Genomic DNA, 18,753 nt, shown 5'->3' with positions numbered 1-18,753 from the left:
TCGAAAAACTGTGTTGGGGGTTACACGGTGAAATCACAAATTCACAGTGAACTCTTTTGGCAATCTAGAAGATATTCTCCTGCGATAATGTTATGTTTACAAAGTTAACCAACGTACCATATGAAGGTTATTCATCATTTTTTATTATTAACTTTGTAAGGATGTAATTTTAGTATCTCACCTTTATAACCATATTCAAATGGCCCTTTATTTTGGCAATGAAATTGCAGAATCTAATGTAATTATCCTAAATTGCCAAGAGTTTGGATATTAAATCTAGATTGCATCATAAGAATCTATTGCAAATGTGTATAAATCAATATATTTCTTACTACAATGGACGTATTACAAATTTAATACATGGTCTGCTGATTGAATGCTTGTATGGCTGCCTCAACATGATATGAGTATTGGTGCTTCTAAATAATATGCTAAATCCCTAGGTTTTCCTGTATTATCTTCTTAAAACAATGTGTAAGAAAAATTGGAATAAAATAATTAATACGTAGCTGTTGAAATTGATTGAGCTCTATAGTATGCCTGTCGCACCAAGAAAAGCTTTTTAATGTTTCCAACATAGGCTCTCTTTGTCAAGTTGTCATAGTCATTATCTTGTATGGCATCCAAGATTTTTTGATACAATATCAAGACTGTCCACACCTGCATGCATATCATTCACCGTGTCAATAATCTTCAGACTTGAGTTTTGTTTTTGTTGCAATTGTGAATCTTCATTAGATGGATTAATTCTTAGTTTATTTCAAAGTATTTTTTTAGTTACCGGCCATCGGCTAGCCTTGTCAAGCTCTGAAGCCCCCTCTTCTGCTAGCTTGTAGAAATATCTTGCTCTTGTAATTTGCTCTTTCATGAACTCTCTCCATTCATCACTGACCTTTCTTGAGAAAATATCCTCGTCACGTAATCCAAATTTCGCAAGCTCGTCTTGAGGAAGATAAATTCTCCCTCTTGAAGCACTGAAAGTAAAGATTTTAATTGTTGGTAAGGATGTATTTAAATGCAACCACTAGCTGCCAAGTAGAAGTTTACGAAACTTACTCTTCGCCCACATCTCTGAGAATGTTTGTGAGTTGATTTCCGATACCTAAGTAGAGAGCTGCATTGTATATACTTTGAGCAGAAGCTGAGGAATCCGGATCCATCCCCATCACCGGAACGCTCATTAGGCCTACAGTGCCACCCGCATAATAGCAGTAAAGATAGAGCTCTTGGAAGTTTGCATATCTGCATTTCTCTGTGTCCATTCTCATGCCCTTAATCATGTCCCTAAAAGGCTATTCATCATAAAAAAATTGAAACACCACATCAGATTCATAGACATAAGCCTAAAGCCAAAAAAAATTTTAAAAAATAAAATAAAAATCCATTTCTGAAATCAAAACTTTGAAGTACCTTGATGTGTAAATTGAACTTGGAAACAGTATCAGTAAGTGCAGCATCAAGAATGTCATTAGGGTGCCCATTGAAGATATCTTGTAGTCTCTCTTCCCATCTATCAAGAGCAGCAGGGCTTACACAAAATGCATTCGGGCCATCAACTAGCTCATCAGTTCTCTTGCACCAAGCTGTGACAACAAAGCATTGAGTTGAATATTTAACACTTACATTTGCATTGCAACAATTAGTAGCACACATGACACGATTCTGTAACAGTTTTGAAGTTATGGATTAACCAAACAAGCGTGGTAATGTTGTTCACTATAACCTACGCAACTTCGCTCATTATATCATTTCTATGATTAATTTACGTAAATTTAGTAGCTATTCCTTACCGTAAACCGCCCATATGGCTTTCTGTCTCTCTTTTGTCAGCAACAAAGTTCCTGCATCAACAACACAACTAGAATCATTTAGAAGAACAAAAGCAATAGAAGTTCATGTGCTATTAAGCTTCATCAAAATGGATGGAAATTAAAAGTACCCAAGTAATAAGTCTTTGCATATTCTGCACAAATTTTCCTGCATCTCTCATAAGCTTCATCAAGAAACATAGCATCGAGCTGTGGCTTGCTTCTGAAGGCATCTCCCTTGTCTGATAAATTGTTAGCCAGTGACTGTCTTTCCGCGATTTCGCATATATGTACATCACTCTGAAGCATGCCTTGTGTTGATAATCTGGGGAGAATGATCGAGTTTTTCTCTCTGGGGATGTTTATGTTCAATTCAGATCTTGCCGCTGAATTGATAACTTGTAGACTCCATATTTTGCCTCTGCTCTCTCCGATGGATGGCTTAGCTGCAAGTGAAAAAGTTGAACACATTTTGCAGAAGCTTCAATTTTTCCCCCTTTTTTTGTTTCTCTCTTCAAAGATTCAGCACAACAAGGTGATGAATGTAGGACGATTTTACTTGCTACCCCACAGATTATGTAAGGTATAAGCCTGAGGGACCCTTAAGTGTTGTTTTAATATAGTAGCAAGAATGTGACGACTTTTCAAATTATAAAATGATGAATCAACTTTGAAATTTTTGATGACTTCTTCCGTCTCTGAAACTTTTGTTGACGTCTTGGCGCTTGCTTACTTTGACTCAAAATGCCGTATAAAAATGAATGTCTACGCCAACTAATTAATGAAATGGGGAATCTATGAATTCACAGAGCTGAAGTGTTGAATTTAATATAATTAAATTCTACATATATTTGTGTGTTCATACACACAAACACGTAATACATATTAACATGTGATTCGCGTTATAAAATATCTACGTAAATTTTTCCTGCATATTTCATTCAAGAAGAACTAAAATGATTATTTTATTCTTAAAAAAAATACATTTTATTTGACAATAATAACACTAGGGAAATAACCTTTTGTTCGAACTGATATAGCCAGATACACCATCGACACATATCTCGTCTTATAAATATATTTTTTAATTCCCTCCATACATGAGACATGCGATGATAATTGATTTATATACATATAATATTGTCACATTACTTTTACTAACAAAAATGGCACAAGAATTTGTATATACAAAATTAATTAAAATAAACACGTTGTGCTTTACAGTGACATGGACATTATATTTGTTTTCTTTTAGTAATAGTTTTAATATGTTGACGTATTCAAGGGTCCACAGAGGTATCAAGAGTGAAATTAAAAGAAAATCAAACTTATCTCTGTATTTGTTGGGTATTTAATGTATTAAAAATTATGCAATCACCTATTGTTAATAAGGTGGCAAATCACATTATTTCTGAAGTGTCCTTGTAAATGGAAAGGTTTTCTTTAACATATTGGAAACAAATTCAGTCGTAAGTCGTTCTAAGCCCAAACATGTGGACAATAAATGCCTCAACCGATCTGTCTAGGAAAGTTGTAGGGAATTTCTAGTTGTTATTGTAATTAGTATTCATGCAAATTCAAGACACTCACAAGTTTCTTCTTTCAACTTATAGTATTTGAAAAATAAATAAATAAAATGCAAATTCTTGTCCAGTCAATTTGGGTGCATGATATATGAAGATTTATCCTACTACACATAACACACTTTGACAAGGATACACATATAACACATTATAACAAGGATTTAATGCTGAATTGAGTCTCTTTAGTACTAAATCGCTGGTTGTCGGGTAATATAAATAAAAAATAAAAACACAAAATAAATATTGACCATTGATTCTTTGCTTAATAAAAAATAAGCTCAGCTTTAAATTCTAATCCAACACATTGATGTTGCAACTTGGAGTTTGGAATCTACAAAGAATCATATTGTAAATATGATATGAATTTTCTGTAATTACCTTTTTCCACCTAAAATTTCTATATATTAAGCAATTTTATTTCTCAATGTAAGTTTATTTATTGAATCAATTGTATTCTAATTAATTAGCATTGTAATTTTATCAATTTGATTAACTTGTACAAAGTTTGTGACTTCTACCATTATTGTAATAATATGAAACTAACACTAGCTAGTAGCTACAGTCATGTAATTGGATAGGCAGCCTGAGTGCCAATGCCGCAGAGACCTTCATCTCTTTGAATCCTCATGTAGCCAGCCTCACCCCAAGTGTCCCCCCATGAATTCTTAATTAACCAGTATTTGGTTCCATCTTCAGTTGTTCCAAACCCAATAATAGTGACAGCATGATCCAACTGAGTCCCACATACTCCATTAAAAATACCTCCTTTGTAATTCTTGAAGTCTTGTCCGGTGCCTTCAATATTAATGGATACTGGCTGCATGCTCACAGACTTAAGTAAAGCCTGCTCATCACCCGAGGGTAAAACTTCATAACTACTGATTTTAGCGGCAGCTGCATGCTCACGGCCACAGGATCCTTGGACTTGATGGTATGGATAATCAGCTTCCGTGGCAATACCCTGGTTTTTTATGATATATTTAAAAGCAATATCACTCTTGCCTGCGACACAACCCGAGTTACCATTTGAAGAGCAGTCTAGTAATTGTTGCTCCGAAAGTCGAATCAGATTACCACTACTTATCTGAGTGATCCCTTCCACTGCCGCCACTGCTGAAAATGCCCAACAAGCTGCTGCATATATATATGTCCTAGATCAGTGATATTCAGTGAAAAATTAAATGCTGATAAAAATAACGATAAACTGAAGTTTACCTTTGCAACTTGAAGTCTAATTTTACGATGTATGGAAAATTGATATTTTTTAAATCACTGGGTGGACCGCTGCAATCACATCTATTTTATGTATGTCATGTTGGCATGTTAAATGTAATTTAACAAATCAATTGTTTTAGCCCCTACATCCCTAAGATTCAAATCAGAGTATCCACATAAAGAAAATTACTTAAAAATCACTAGGACAACAAGCACATGTGACGATGTATAATTACTATAGATAAAATTTAATTAGTATTTATGTATGTGTGTGTAATTTCACAAATCCAGAATCCTGGATTGAAACATCTATATAAACACACAGATAAAATCACATTGATTTGATTCACATTATTAGTTAATCAATAATAATAGATTACCACATCCGCCTTGGTTCTTAATAGAAGTAACAGCTCCTTTCTCCCTCCAGTCCATGCTAGTTGGAACTTGGGTCAGGTTTTGGTACTTGAAGGATGAGTGCTGGCTAGTTATTGCCATGCTGTTTCCGGCATATGAAGCACGAAACTCCGCATTGGTTAAGTCTGAAAATTGATTGGTACCTAACTTGTACGTCCGATTGATCCCTTCATTACTATTATTATTATTATTATTGACTTTGTCAATGTATTCAAGGTTTTGCTTGAATATCTTAAAGCGCATGTCCTTTTCTAGCTCGTCCTTGTAACTGCGTCCATGCTCAGCCATCCATTTTTCGTGTTTCTCAGCAATGGAGATGGATGCTGCTTCATTCATTGATCGGGACACCGCCACTTGAACATGTGATGCACAAATGGTGATCACCACAATGATAATTGTTTGCGGCTGATTTTGGGTTAATGAATAAAAAACCACAAAACCAACCCAAGAGCAATAAATTTATATTTTTGTCGGGGAGCGGGGTACCTCGCTTGTTCGGCACGTGCGGGCTGTTTGGGCTTTTTGTGGAGTAGAGGAGGATTGAGATGACGGTGGTTATGGAGGGGGTCTGACTTCAGGTGCGGAGGGCTAGTGAAACTCGCCTTAAACCTGCGAAACAACCAAAAAAGAGGTCAGAGGTGGAGCCGGGGGTGGCCGGCGACCACACTCCGACGCTCAAGTCAGAGTTGGGTTATCTCAGGTTAGAGAGCTTGCAAGCTCTCGGTAATGGAGATTTTGAGGTTGAAGAAACCTTCGTTTTTTCTGGTGAGTGTGTTCCCTCCCTTGATAAAAATTAAACCTGAGTATTTATATGGTATACCCCGGTCGCCGTGCCACCTGGCGCTATTTTAGTGGCGTTCCCTGCTGTCATGTCAGGAATATTCTTATTTTTATGCGTAAGGCGGCTTAGACGTTTCAAAAACATCAGTGGAGAGCAAGTATGTGGCATATTCACGTGTTGGGCGTAGTGGAGTGGTCCCGCGTACCTCTGCAATTCCGTTGTAATTTTGCAGGTATAGCAGGAAAAGCTGGTGGTCCCAACTGTCACAATATCACACTTTTGGCGGATTCGCTGGCGTGACAGGCGACTGTCTCCTCTTTCGCGGCACAAGATTTCCTTATTTTTCGACACGTATCAAACCGATCTTTTTGAGATTCAGGGCCCACATATTCCTTCACATATTTACGAAGATTTTTGTATCCTCTCATGGTGTACCTGAGGTACCCCCAGAGTCCTTAGGGTAGCCGGGGTACCTAGGGTACCCGAGGTACCCAAGGTATCCGAAATAAATTAATCTCTTAAATATCGACACGTGGCGCTTCATCATTAGCCTCATATTTCCTTCCCAAACAACATCCCCCTAGTTTCTTTGTGGCGAATGTAACTGAGGCACAAGAAACTCTTGGAGGAACTGTGTGGCGAATGTAACTGAGGCACAAGAAACTCTTGGAGGAACTGTACGTGACACGTGCCGATATTTACGCACTGAACTGATGCATGTCTTCTTGAAGGAACATCCTCCTGATTTTTTTTTTTTTTTTTTTTTAAAGATGGGAACGAACAGTTGTCTTCATGTCTCTCTCTCCTTTTTCTTGGGAAGTGGCAGCCGTCTGACATGCAGTTTGAATTAAAAAAAATCAAACTCACGCAAACATCCCTGATCTTCTTTTCGTGCAGTGTGCTCTGTCAGGTTTAATTAACACCCCTGATGTAAATGTCAATCTCTTGTCGTTTATTTTGAAAATCCCAACATAATCTCCCATCAAATTTAATTACTTCCAGTGGCTTCTTGCTTGCTCTGGCTTTTAAAATTCAAAAACCAACCAAATCATTTCAACCTCCAGCTTCACGCATTTTTTTTTTCTTTTATATATAAATCACCTACTGCACGTTTTTATTTTCCCTTTATTCTACAATCCCCAGGCACTTTTCATCTTCTTCTCCAAACTCCAACGCCACCCCATCTCCACTTTTTCTTTTTATTCTACTTTTTTCTTCTTGTCCTTTCGTCTTCCATCTCTTTTTTTCTCTTTTTTTTTTTTTTTTTTTGCTTGCTCACTCTCAGCCCACTATTAAATTTTCTTTCTCTTTTCTTCATCTTCCTTTTTTCTTCTTTCTTTTTCCCTTTTTTTTTTTTTTTTTTTTTTTGTCGGCCTTGGCTCCCGTGATTTCCAGTGGTGGCGTGACAACGGTGTTCGGCTGGTGGTGCAGTAATCTCCTTGTGGTAAGCCATCTTCTCCCCCCATTTTGCTCCTTCGTTTCTTCCAGGGGCCTCTTCTTCTTCTTCTCATTTTTTTTTTTAATCCATGCTCCTCTCTTTTTGTTTTCTTTTAAATCATTCTGGAGGCTTTTCTCTTTCTCTTTATTTATTTTTTTTTTTTTTGACTTCCAGGCTCCTTTTTTTTTTTTTTACTTCCTCTTTTTTTTTATCTCCAGGCTTCTCCTTTTCTCTTTATTTTTTTTTTTGACTTCCAGGCTCCCTTTTTTTTTTTTTTTTTTTACTTCCTCTTTTTTTTTATCTCCAGGCTTCTCCTTTTTTTTTTTTTTTTTTGTACGTCCAAGCTTCTCTTTTTTTTTCTTTTTACTTCCTCTTTTTTTTTTATATCGTCCTGACTCCCTTTCCTTTTCTTTATTATTATTTGTGTAGGCGGCTTTCTACCTTAGCCACGGTCTCCGAGACCTTAGTGGCATCTCGGCTGTACAGACCGAGGTAGAGAGGCTGCGAGGTGAGGTTAGGCTCGGCCAGTCTCGGGAAGAGAAGCTAGGAGAGGAGGTCAGGGCTTTGCAAGGGCGCTCGGATGACCACGCCCGGGAGAATAGTCGATTGTCCAGGAAGTTGGAAGAGGCGGAGTCTAAGCACGGCGAGCTACTATCTCGCCAACCGGAGATGATGGACAAGGCCTTTACTCTTATCATGACTGAGGTCTGGAGCGTCGAGCCTGAGTTGGTGGTACCCCGGGTGGAGAAATGGGTGGACAAGTCGGCCATCCTTAAAGCGATAGAGGACAAGAGGACTACCCAGGCTCCCCCATCTCATAGCCCCCCTCAATCTTCAGGGGTACCCCAAGTACCCCAGGCGGATCTCCTTTCGGTTAGCGCTGTTCATGTGGGTAGCAGCTCTTTGGCTGCGAGTGTTCCTGTTGATGCCCCCGTTGAAGGGAACGATGGAGAGGATGTCCCCCCTTCTGCTTGATCTTAATTGCCATTTAGGGTTTTATCTCGAGATATCTTAGCAGCTTTCTTTCTTTGCTTCTGTACCTTTGTAGTATGGCATCATCCTTTTGTTGTGTTGGGATACTTGTCTTTTGGAAGGTTGCCTCGGCAATCTTGCTACTTATTCGCATTAAATTTCTGCAATAGACTTTATTCGGCATACCATTGAATTCCTTACTTATAATTGATTTGTGTAGACTCGCGGGGGTTCCTCAGGTACCCCAGGTACCCCCCTGATGTATTTTTGGCGCTTGCGTGGTGATTTCCGTAGATGTGCTCACTGATCGTCTTAATAAAGATTATTGCGCATCTCAAAATAATTTAATAATTCACACATCATCATAAGATAAAACGAAATTCATATTTGGCGCAACTAGGATAAAATAAAGATTATGGCGTATCTCAGATAGACTTGTGGAGTTTGTCGGGTACCCCAGGTACCCTCTTTTTTTCGGGGACCTTCTTGGCCCCCTTTCTTGCAGAAATGGTAAAAAACATGCTTGTTTTGCCATCCGCTTCTAGTCAATATTTAATAAAATAATGCGAATAGAGGGGCATGCTTGCCTACCTCGTTTCGTTTATCTATTCTTTACTTGGCTCAAGCAAAAGAATGGAGGTGTGGGCGTGTGCATACCTTAACGGAACCTCATGGCGTTAGGGTATGCTGGTTTACCTCGCCCTCGGGCCTTCTCTGACCCTCCCTCTTTACATTTGTTGTATTATTTCTTTTTGGCGTTGACCTCGAACAGATCTTCACGATCGAATCGAGTCAGATACCTCAGGTTCCCCTGATTATCTTGAAATGGAGCAATTATAGCTGAATAAGACATGGCGTAATAAGAGGAAGTCACATTAATGGCGAAAATTTAACCATAATCACATTCGGTAATCAAAAGGAGAACATTACATAAGACTGACTCATTGTCCCAATGAGAATAGGAAATCATATAGATATCCACTCTCTAGGACTTAGGGAATTAAAAAATTTCACTTGCACATGTGGGGTACCCTAAGTACCTTTCATGACTTTACCACATTGCACACATAGTAAAGAAAATAAGAGATAGATAAAGTGAACGATAAGGTTTAAGACACTGTCCTCATGTTAGTAGTACTTCCTCAGCATTGCGGCATTCCAGGGATGCTTGACGATTGTTCCATCCATGTGGAGTAGTCTGTATGCCCCTGAACCTACCGGCTTGTCTATGCGATATGGGCCTTCCCAATTGGCTCCGAAAGAGCCCTCCGAAGGTACCCGGGTATTCTGAGTTACCCTTCGTAGGACTAAATCCCCTTTCTTGAATGATCTGGGGCGTACCCTCTTGTCATATAAATCTGAAATGCGGTGCTGGTATATTGCAACCTTCAATTCTGCTTTGGCCCTTTTTTCTTCAACAAAATCAAGATTGAACGCAATCATAGAGGCATTCTCGGCTTCATCAAAGTATGCGGTTCTGTGAGAGGGTATCCCGATTTCAGCTGGAATGACTGCATCAGTCCCGAAAGCCAGAGAAAATGGAGTTTCCCTGGTTGAAATATTCTGAGTTGTCCGATAAGCCCAAAGAACACCGGGTAACTCGTCTACCCAAGCTCCTTTCCTTTCCTCCAGCCTCTTTTTTAGGATACCCTTGATGATTTTGTTGATGGCTTCCACTTGTCCATTAGATTGCGGGTGAGCCGGAGAAGCAAATCGGTTGGCTATCCCAAGCTCCGAACAGAAATTTCGAAATTTTTCATTATCAAATTGCTTCCCGTTGTCGCTGACAATTGCATTAGGGATTCCATATCTGCATATGAGGTTCCTCCAAACAAAATCAGTGGTTTTTCTCTCCGTAATGCTTGCCAACGGCTCCGCTTCTACCCACTTTGTGAAATAGTCAACGGCTACAATTGCATACTTAGCTTGTCCTCTACCAGTTGGTAGTGGGCCAATGAGATCTATACCCCAAACAGCAAATGGCCATGGAGAAGACATGACAGTTAACTTTTCTGGTGGAAGGTGGGGTACCTTGGCAAATCTCTGGCACTTGTCACAACTCTTGACTATGTTTTTGGCATCCTCTCGCATCGTAGGCCAATAAAATCCTTGACGAATGGCCTTCTGTGCCAATGATTGTGCTCCATAGTGGTTACCGCAAATCCCTTCGTGTATCTCTCTCATGACATATTCGGCATGTTCATTTCCCAAGCACTTTAAGTAAGGGAGGGTAAACCCTCTTCTGAATAAGGTATCCTCGATGAGACAATATCGAGCAGCTTTGTACTTTAGCTTCCTTGCTTCATTCTTATTTGAGGGCAGATCCCCACTTCTGAGGTATCCTATGATTGGTTGCATCCAGGGTACCCCAGCAGTTATCGACCCTATTTCTTCTGGCTCAAGTAGATTAACACTGGGTGTAGGTACGTACTCAGCAGTGATTGGACCAACCGACTGAGTTGCACCGAAGGAAGCCATTTTGGCAAGGTTGTCAGCTTCACAATTTTCTAATCGTGGAACTCTTTCCACCTTGACCTCAGCAAATTGAGATATTAATTCTTTTGTTCTCCCGAGGTACCCCTTCATATTTTCTTCCTTAGCCTGATATTCTGAGTTGATCTGACCGACCACCAATTGAGAGTCACTCTTAATGTGGACTCTTTTTGCACCCAAGGCCTTCGACATCCTTAGCCCCGCTATCATAGCTTCATACTCAGCTTCGTTGTTTGAGGCCTTGAACCCGAATTGCAAGGCATAGCATAGCTTCACCTTATCTGGATCGATGATTATTACCCCCGCACCGCTTCCGTGCGAGTTGGAGGAACCATCAACATAAATTTCCCAGACCTGCTCTTCTTCAATAGCTGATGTAGTTTCGCTCGGGTACCCCGGGATCTCCTCACCCCCGGAGTCATTGGCGAATTCTGCAATGAAATCGGCGATGGCTTGGGCTTTAATAGCTGAGCGTGGCTTGAAGATGATGTCGAACTCACTCAATTCAAGAGACCAGCGAAGAAGTCTTCCAGACATATCTAACTTCTGGAGGATTTGTCGAAGGGGAAGGTTTGTTACAACGACAATGGTGTGGGCCTGAAAATATGGCCGGAGTTTCCTCGCAGAGATTACCAAAGCCAAAACAAGCTTCTCTGTGGCGGGGTACCTCTTTTCCGCATCCACCATTGCCCTACTAGTGTAGTAAATAGGCCGTTGCACCCCGTCTTCATCTTCTCTAAGCAACACCGAGCTAGTGGCGTGCTCGGAAACAGCGAGGTACAACAGAAGCACTTCTCCATGCTTAGGCTTGGCGAGCAATGGTGAATTAACGAGGTACTCCTTTAGCTTCTGAAAAGCCTCTTCGCACTCGGCGGTCCATTGGAGCTTCTTTCCCGCTTTCAAAGCTTTAAAAAATGGCTTGCATCTGTCGGTGGCCTTGGAGATGAAACGACTCAAGGCGGCTATCCGGCCAGCTAAGCTCTGGACTTCCTTGATGGTACTTGGTGACTTCATCCCAAGAACCGCCTGAATTTTGTCGGGATTGGCCTCAATTCCCCGCTGTTGTACCATAAATCCAAGGAATTTACCCGAAGTCACCCCGAATGCACATTTCTCAGGATTTAGGCGCATCTGATGCTTTCTCAAAATATTGAAGGTGTCTCTGAGGTGCCCCGAGTGGTCATTGGCGTACACCGACTTTGTTATCATATCATCGATGTACACCTCCATGGTACGACCGATTTGCTGTTTGAAGACCTTGTTCACCAAACGCTGATAGGTGGCGCCCGCATTCTTCAAACCAAAAGGCATAACCTTGTAGCAGTATAGCCCACGGTTGGTGATGAAGGCCGTTTTATCTTGATCAGGCTCGTACATTGAAATTTGGTTGTACCCGGAGAAAGCATCCATGAAACTAAGCATCTCGTGCCCAGCCGTAGCATCGACCAGCTGGTCTACCCGGGGAAGCGGGAAGCTATCCTTAGGGCAAGACTTGTTTAAATCCGTGAAATCTACACACATGCGCCATTTCCCGTTAGACTTCTTAACTAATACAACATTTGAAACCCAATCGGGGTACACCGCCTCCCTAATAAACCCCGCTGCTAGCAATCGGTCCACTTCTTGTTCAATGGCGTCATAGCGTTCCTGGTTGAAAGCTCGACGTTTTTGTTTGACAGGCCTATGATGTGGATCGACATTGAGCTTGTGGCAGGCGATAGAAGGCGGGATACCCGGCATGTCCGCATGAGACCAAGCGAACACATCTAAGTTTTTCCTTAAGAACCCAATAAGCTGCTCTCGGTGCTGGTCAGGGAGGTTGGAGCCTACCTTGACCATCTTGGTTGGGTCCTTATTGCAGATCATAACAGACACAAGATCCTCAGCCGGTGTTCCTCGCTTTTCATCTTTCGGTACCCGGGGATCCAGGGGTACCTCGACTTCTCCCATTGATGCTGAATTGGGACTTTGGGGTACCAGTGGTGCCCTGGGAGCTACCACGTCCACTTCCATTGGCCCAGCTTCATACGGCGCTTGGGGTACCTGGGAGTTCGCGGACCGTTGAGCTTTCTTACGTGCAACTCTCCGGCGTCTAGCCAGTGCCCGCTTGGATAGGCTGGTAAATGGCCTTGTGCTGACGGGGTACCCTTCTAGGAACATATTGGTGGCGATTTGGTAGCTCACTTTCGATGCGACCGAGTAGCACCCTCGAGCCGATTGCTGATCCCCTTTGATCGTGATAATTTCTCCAGCGGTTGGAATCTTCATGGTGAGGTAATGCATGGAGATTGCCGCCTTAGTTGTTGCTAAGAATGGTCTTCCCAAGATGATATTATAGGCACCTGGGTGATCCACAATAAGAAAATCAATCATATGAACAACACGGTGAGGTACCTTACCAAGTGTAACGGGCAGCGTAATAATGCCCTTTGGGATAACCATATCGCCGGCGAACCCAATAAGAGGTGTAGCACATGGGGTGATCTTTGGCGATTCAATCAATAGTTGATCCAAGGCGCTTTTGAAAATGATATCAACGGAGCTGCCGGTGTCTACAAGAGTTCTTGCTACCTTACCAGTAGCAACCTTCAACGTTATTACTAAGGCGTCGTCATGGGGGTACGAGACATCTTCAGCATCTTGCTCTGTGAAAAGGATAGATGGGGGATGGTGGGGTACCCCAGGTACCCTAAGTTGATTTTGACAAGCGAAATTCACTTCTTTTCCAGGGCGATCCAAAATTGGTGGCTTGCTGTAACGTTTGATGGCCCGTCTAGATTCCCCAGCGAGGGTAGGACCCCCTGCTATCATTCGAACATACACGCCTTTCTTAGATCCCTGGGGTATCTCGGCTTCGGGATGAGGGTTAGCAACTTGTTTACCCTTATCTTGTTCCGAGAACTTCCTTGCCTCACGCATATCAGCCACAAATTCCTTGAGATACCCACTCAGAATCAATGACTCAATTTCTTCCCTCAAGTGAAAGCATTCAGCGGTGCTATGGCCGAAATCTTCATGAAACTCACAATACTTCAAGCTACGCTTCATATTGGGGTATTTCCGAATTGGCTTAGGTGGGCGAAGCATCCCTGTATCCCTAATATGGTAAAAAATTTGTTCTGGAGATTGATTCAAATGGTGGAAAGAGTCATATCTGGATTTTTGTGGTGCTTCCCGTTGTTCTGGCGGCAGCGGTGGGCTATGTACTCGGGGTGCTCGGAAGGGTACTTGAGGTACCCGGGGTACCCGGGGTACACTAGGGATATTCAGTCCTCTCCCACGTGGGGTTGGACGAGGTGGGCTGTGTACCCGGGGTGCTCGAGAGGGTACCTGAGGTACATCGGCTCTCTTGGGTTTCTCCTTGTTCCTCACAACTTCGACTCTATCTTCCTCCCGCTTTAGGTTACACTTCTCATCCATTTCTATTTGTTGCAGGGCTCGAGAACGAGCTTCCCCATATGAAAGAGGGCGGTGTTTTTGAAATGACCGCCATAACTTCCCCAAACGCAAATTCTTTTCAAAATGAGTGAGAGTATGTTGGTGACCAAATGTACCGGTACGCAACACCTCTTGGTGGAAGCGGGTTACGTACTCGGCTAAAGACTCTGAATCCCCTTGCTTGACGAAAGCAAGCTTGGAGGATGTTATATCTTGGGCGGATGCATAACCAAACTCATGAACAAAATCTTTTAGGAGCTGGTCTAGGGAGGATACACTACCTGCCTTCAACGATCGGAACCATGACTTGGCTGGTCCGGTGAGGGTATGCGGGAAAATTCGGCACATAGCATTGTCGCCCACTCCTTTAATCATCATCTGGTCACGATATAACTCAGCATGTTCCACGGGATCCGAGGTACCCGAGTATTGTTGTATTTGAGGCATGGTGAACGCTTCCGGGAGAACCGCTGTCCGAATCTCCATGGTGAACGGCGAGTTATGCACTGCTGGTGCTAGAGCATTGGTGGGGTTTTGTTTTTCAGAAAGGAGCTTCACTTGAGCTTCGAGGTGCTCCATTTTTTCCAGGAACTCGCGGGGTACCCCAGGTGCACCTGAGGAGGCCGCTGTTGTCTGGGAAGCTCTTTTGGCGTTTAACTTGTACCGGAGATCTTCATGGACTTTTTGTTTGCGTTTGGTACCCTGGCTACTACGGGAATAACAAGAGGCAGTGGAGCGTTCTTCCCGGGAGCCGACGGCTTGAAACTTTGAACGGGTGCCCGATGGCCCATGCTTTGGTCTACTTCCCTCCGGTATTTCAGACCTTGGTATGATCTGTTTCTCACCGCGTGGAGGCGGGACATCTTGAGTTACCGGAGAAGTGGCTGCTTCGGGTACCCGAGATCCTACTGCTCTGAGAATCGCATGAGCTAAATCCTCAAAGTGTTTATGAGTAACGGGCTCCTCGTCGGGTTGAATACCAGCTGATTGCTTAACTGATTTGCCTTTCTCTAGGCGGGATGCCCTCCTTGCCGAGTCACCCCTCTCATCACCGCCGTGGTCCTCTGCTCCATCATGACCTAACATTTGGTTATCAGCGGGTACGTCGGGTGCCATGGTTGTGCAAGCACACGTACCGACAAGCTTAGCACTGTGTGGAAGCTTTTTGCTCGTATCCCCACAGACGGCGCCAATTGTTTTCGGCTGATTTTGGGTTAATGAATAAAAAACCACAAAACCAACGCAAGAGCAATAAATTTATATTTTTGTCGGGGAGCGGGGTACCTCGCTTGTTCGGCACGTGCGGGCTGTTTGGGATTTTTGTGGAGTGAAGGAGGATTGAGATGACGGTGGATATGGAGGGGGTCTGACTTCAGGTGCGGAGGGCTGGTGAAACTCGCCTTAAACCTGCGAAACAACCAAAAAGATGTCAAAGGTGGAGCCGGGGGTGGCCGGCGACCACACTCCGACGCTCAAGTCAGAGTTGGGTTATCTCAGGTTAGAGAGCTTGCAAGCTCTCGGTAATGGAGATTTTGAGGTTGAAGAAACCTTCGTTTTTTTTGGTGAGTGTGTTCCCCTCCTTGATAAAAATTAAACCTGAGTATTTATATGGTGTACCCCGGTCGCCGTGCCACCTGGCGCTATTTTAGTGGCGTTCCCTGCTGTCATGTCAGGAATATTCTTATTTTTATGCGTAAGGCGGCTTAGACGTTTCAAAAACATCAGTGGAGAGCAAGTATGTGGCATATTCACGTGTTGGGCGTAGTGGAGTGGTCCCGCGTACCTCTGCAATTCCGTTGTAATTTTGCAGGTATAGCAGGAAAAGCTGGTGGTCCCAACTGTCACAATATCACACTTTTGGCGGATTCGCTGGCGTGACAGGCGGCTGTCTCCTCTTTCGCGGCACAAGATTTCCTTATTTTTCGACACGTATCAAACCGATCTTTTTGAGATTCAGGGCCCACATATTCCTTCACATATTTACGAAGATTTTTGTATCCTCTCATGGTGTACCTGAGGTACCCCCAGAGTCCTTAGGGTAGCCGGGGTACCTAGGGTACCCGAGGTACCTAAGGTATCCGAAATAAATTAATCTCTTAAATATCGACACGTGGCGCTTCATCATTAGCCTCATATTTCCTTCCCAAACAATATATATATATAGATATAAAACTTTATTGTTTTCTTTAAAATTAGAAGTAAAATATTTAAGCATGTGAAGAAGACCTACCTTTAATTATTTCATAAACTTTAATACCCTAAGCAAGTGCGATAGAATTATTTTAAGGCACATCGCTACAACAATCAAGTCAAGGACAATAAATCCGAGTGCCAAGCTTTTGCAAAAACCACCTAATCACAGAAATGATGGCAAAAATCTGAGCATCATTAAAACAGTTTGGTTGCCAAATTAAGTGAATAATTAAGCAAAGCAGCCCAACAAGTTTTCTATATAGAACCTTTGGCTTTGGCAGGAAAAGAAGAAAATAAGTTGATAACATCGTCTTTGCAACTCAGAAAAATTCAATTTTTATTGGAATTAATTTCTTTCCTTTCTAAAAAATATATGGAAAAATGGAGTTGACATGTTTGGGGAAGTCTTCAAATTTGGAAAGATACCATGCCCTAGTTGCATAGCTTCTTCCCATTAAGTAAAAAGTTACACCTATAGCATAGCAAAATGCATACAGAGTTTGAGCAATGAAAAAGATGCCCCAAAACCCTAATATCTCAAACAAGTAATGGGGGCATACAACTTTATCAAATAAACCACTCGTGGGAATCTTGTATTCTTTTTCACCGTTTCTTCTCATTTTTGAAAGCAGATTGTGGTGGTAGAAATTGCCGCTTATTCCCAACAAAAATAGAATCATCCCCAAAAACTTCAAATCAATAGTTGGCTCTCCTAATCCTTCACTTTGAACATATATCATTGCTGCGGTGCTTATCAAATAACTTAGACTGATAACGATTGCAGAATCAAGAACCATCCCGCTACTATATTTATGAATGAACAACACCTGTAAAATACAGTAAAAAAAAATTATTTTTATTTTTTAGAATATATATATATATATAGCTTTATTTTTTATTTGTTTAGATTTTATATATCTATCCTTTTATATGGGCATCTTTCCTTTAGTCACTGGTATTTAGGTCAGCTACACTATTGTTTCTTCAAAAGGTAAAAGGATGGATAAAACCTAAATTCATTTTGGGAAGACTATCAATTCCCCTTACTAAAATCAATATATATCACTTATCCCTTTACTGTTTTCATAATAGTCAATAACCCTGCCAGTATAATTTTACAGTATCACCATTATTTTCAAATATGCTTTTATTTGTATTTATTATAAATTAAATAAATCATGTAAATGAAAATTAAAATAAAAAACTAAGTATTAAAAATAATAAATATGTTTTGAGATGAAAAGAATTAATAAGATATTTTTCTTGTATTTATAAAATAATAAAAATACAAGAAAAATATCTTATTACTAAGTTTTTATTCACATCAAAACATATATTTCTTGTTTTTAGTACTTAACTTGTTTGTTCTAATTTTTATTCATATGATTTATTTAATTTACAGTAAATAAGAATAAAAATATATAGAAAATAAGGGTAATGCTATAAAATTATGTTTTTAGCTATTATGAAAACAATAAAGGATAAGTATTATATATTGATTTCAATAATAAGAAAATTAGCAGTCTCCCTTAATTTTATAGCTCCCTACCTCTTTTAGTATTTAAATTTGAGGCCAACAGAAAAAAACTTGGTCCAATTACCAATCTAGTTAGCCTTATATTTTAAAAAATTACTCAATATGTCTCCTTCATTATTTTTATTGTTGTTAGTTCTAACTCTTTAAAGTTAATTAAACAATTTTGTTTTGTTAAAATCACTTAACAATTCAAAAAATCTAAAATGCAGCATATGAAAAAGTAGAGAATAATCAAGCGATATAGATCTTTTAAAATAAAAGATCTAATTAGGTAATTGATTCAAACCTTAACAATTAAAGGAGCATGCTTATGAATTCAAGAAGAAATTTGATTAACAGCATGCGGATGCATTACCTCAACGATTCTTTTGAAGAAATGAACAGTTAGAGCAGAAGTGAGCAACATAAATCGGAAGCCCTCATGAGGGAAAAGCCAAAATGAAGCAAGACCCGCAAGAAACGATGGCGTATAAAGAAAAAGCATGCCGGTTTTGGCTGAAAGTTTAATCTCCTTGTTGTTTGAAGATTTGTCAGAGTTGAAGTTCCAAAACTTTGAATATTTCAAGTGCTTTCCCTTGATTTCTGAGTAGCCTAGATTTGCCATTGTTACAACATTCACCACACACATTGTTTTGATAAACAATGAAGGAGGTAATGGGGAAAATATGCTAGTGATTAGAAACATGGCTCCTTTCTCTTTTTCCTCGCTTTCTAATCTTAAATCTTAATTTTGAGTGATATTGTTAAAAATAGACACAAGCACTCCGGGTGGATGAGACTGGAAAGAAACATTATTTAATTCCCATCGCTGTCTGTGTGAAATAATGATAACAAAAGTGGAAATATGAAACAATGCTGTGGAAGAAATGAATGGAAAG

At 40.8% G+C, this 18,753-nt stretch overlaps 4 protein-coding genes across 4 annotated transcripts; all 4 read right to left on the bottom strand.

The window, feature by feature from the left end:
• Positions 1–490: 490 nt before the first annotated feature.
• LOC18051922 (phytoene synthase 2, chloroplastic) lies at positions 491–2,446 on the bottom strand. The gene is made up of 6 exons (XM_006445756.2): positions 1,940–2,446; positions 1,791–1,841; positions 1,411–1,583; positions 1,057–1,292; positions 782–974; positions 491–660 (listed from the first exon to the last, which is right to left on the bottom strand). Exons 1-6 carry the CDS (start codon positions 2,277–2,279, stop codon positions 499–501), a joined length of 1,155 nt encoding a protein of 384 aa, XP_006445819.1. The 5' UTR covers positions 2,280–2,446; the 3' UTR covers positions 491–498.
• A 1,507-nt stretch (positions 2,447–3,953) lies between these two features.
• Positions 3,954–5,894, bottom strand: LOC18051921 (zingipain-1). The gene is made up of 3 exons (XM_006445755.2): positions 5,823–5,894; positions 4,987–5,428; positions 3,954–4,525 (listed from the first exon to the last, which is right to left on the bottom strand). Exons 1-3 carry the CDS (start codon positions 5,892–5,894, stop codon positions 3,954–3,956), a joined length of 1,086 nt encoding a protein of 361 aa, XP_006445818.2.
• Positions 5,895–9,342: 3,448 nt separating this feature from the next.
• Positions 9,343–15,261, bottom strand: LOC112100815. The gene has a single exon (XM_024190653.1). The coding sequence runs from the start codon at positions 15,259–15,261 to the stop codon at positions 9,343–9,345; it is 5,919 nt and encodes a 1,972-aa protein (XP_024046421.1).
• A 1,389-nt stretch (positions 15,262–16,650) lies between these two features.
• Positions 16,651–18,747, bottom strand: LOC18051920 (very-long-chain enoyl-CoA reductase). The gene is made up of 2 exons (XM_006445753.2): positions 18,231–18,747; positions 16,651–17,165 (listed from the first exon to the last, which is right to left on the bottom strand). The coding sequence occupies exons 1-2, from the start codon at positions 18,558–18,560 to the stop codon at positions 16,701–16,703; spliced, it is 795 nt and encodes a 264-aa protein (XP_006445816.1). The 5' UTR covers positions 18,561–18,747; the 3' UTR covers positions 16,651–16,700.
• Between the last annotated feature and the right edge of the window lie 6 nt (positions 18,748–18,753).

The sequence above is a fragment of the Citrus clementina genome, unplaced genomic scaffold, assembly GCF_000493195.1.
Source record: "Citrus clementina cultivar Clemenules unplaced genomic scaffold, Citrus_clementina_v1.0 scaffold_2, whole genome shotgun sequence".
NCBI classification, from domain to species: Eukaryota; Viridiplantae; Streptophyta; class Magnoliopsida; order Sapindales; family Rutaceae; genus Citrus; species Citrus x clementina.
Note: the sequence above shows the minus strand (reverse complement) of the source record. Positions and strands in the feature narration are given on the sequence as shown.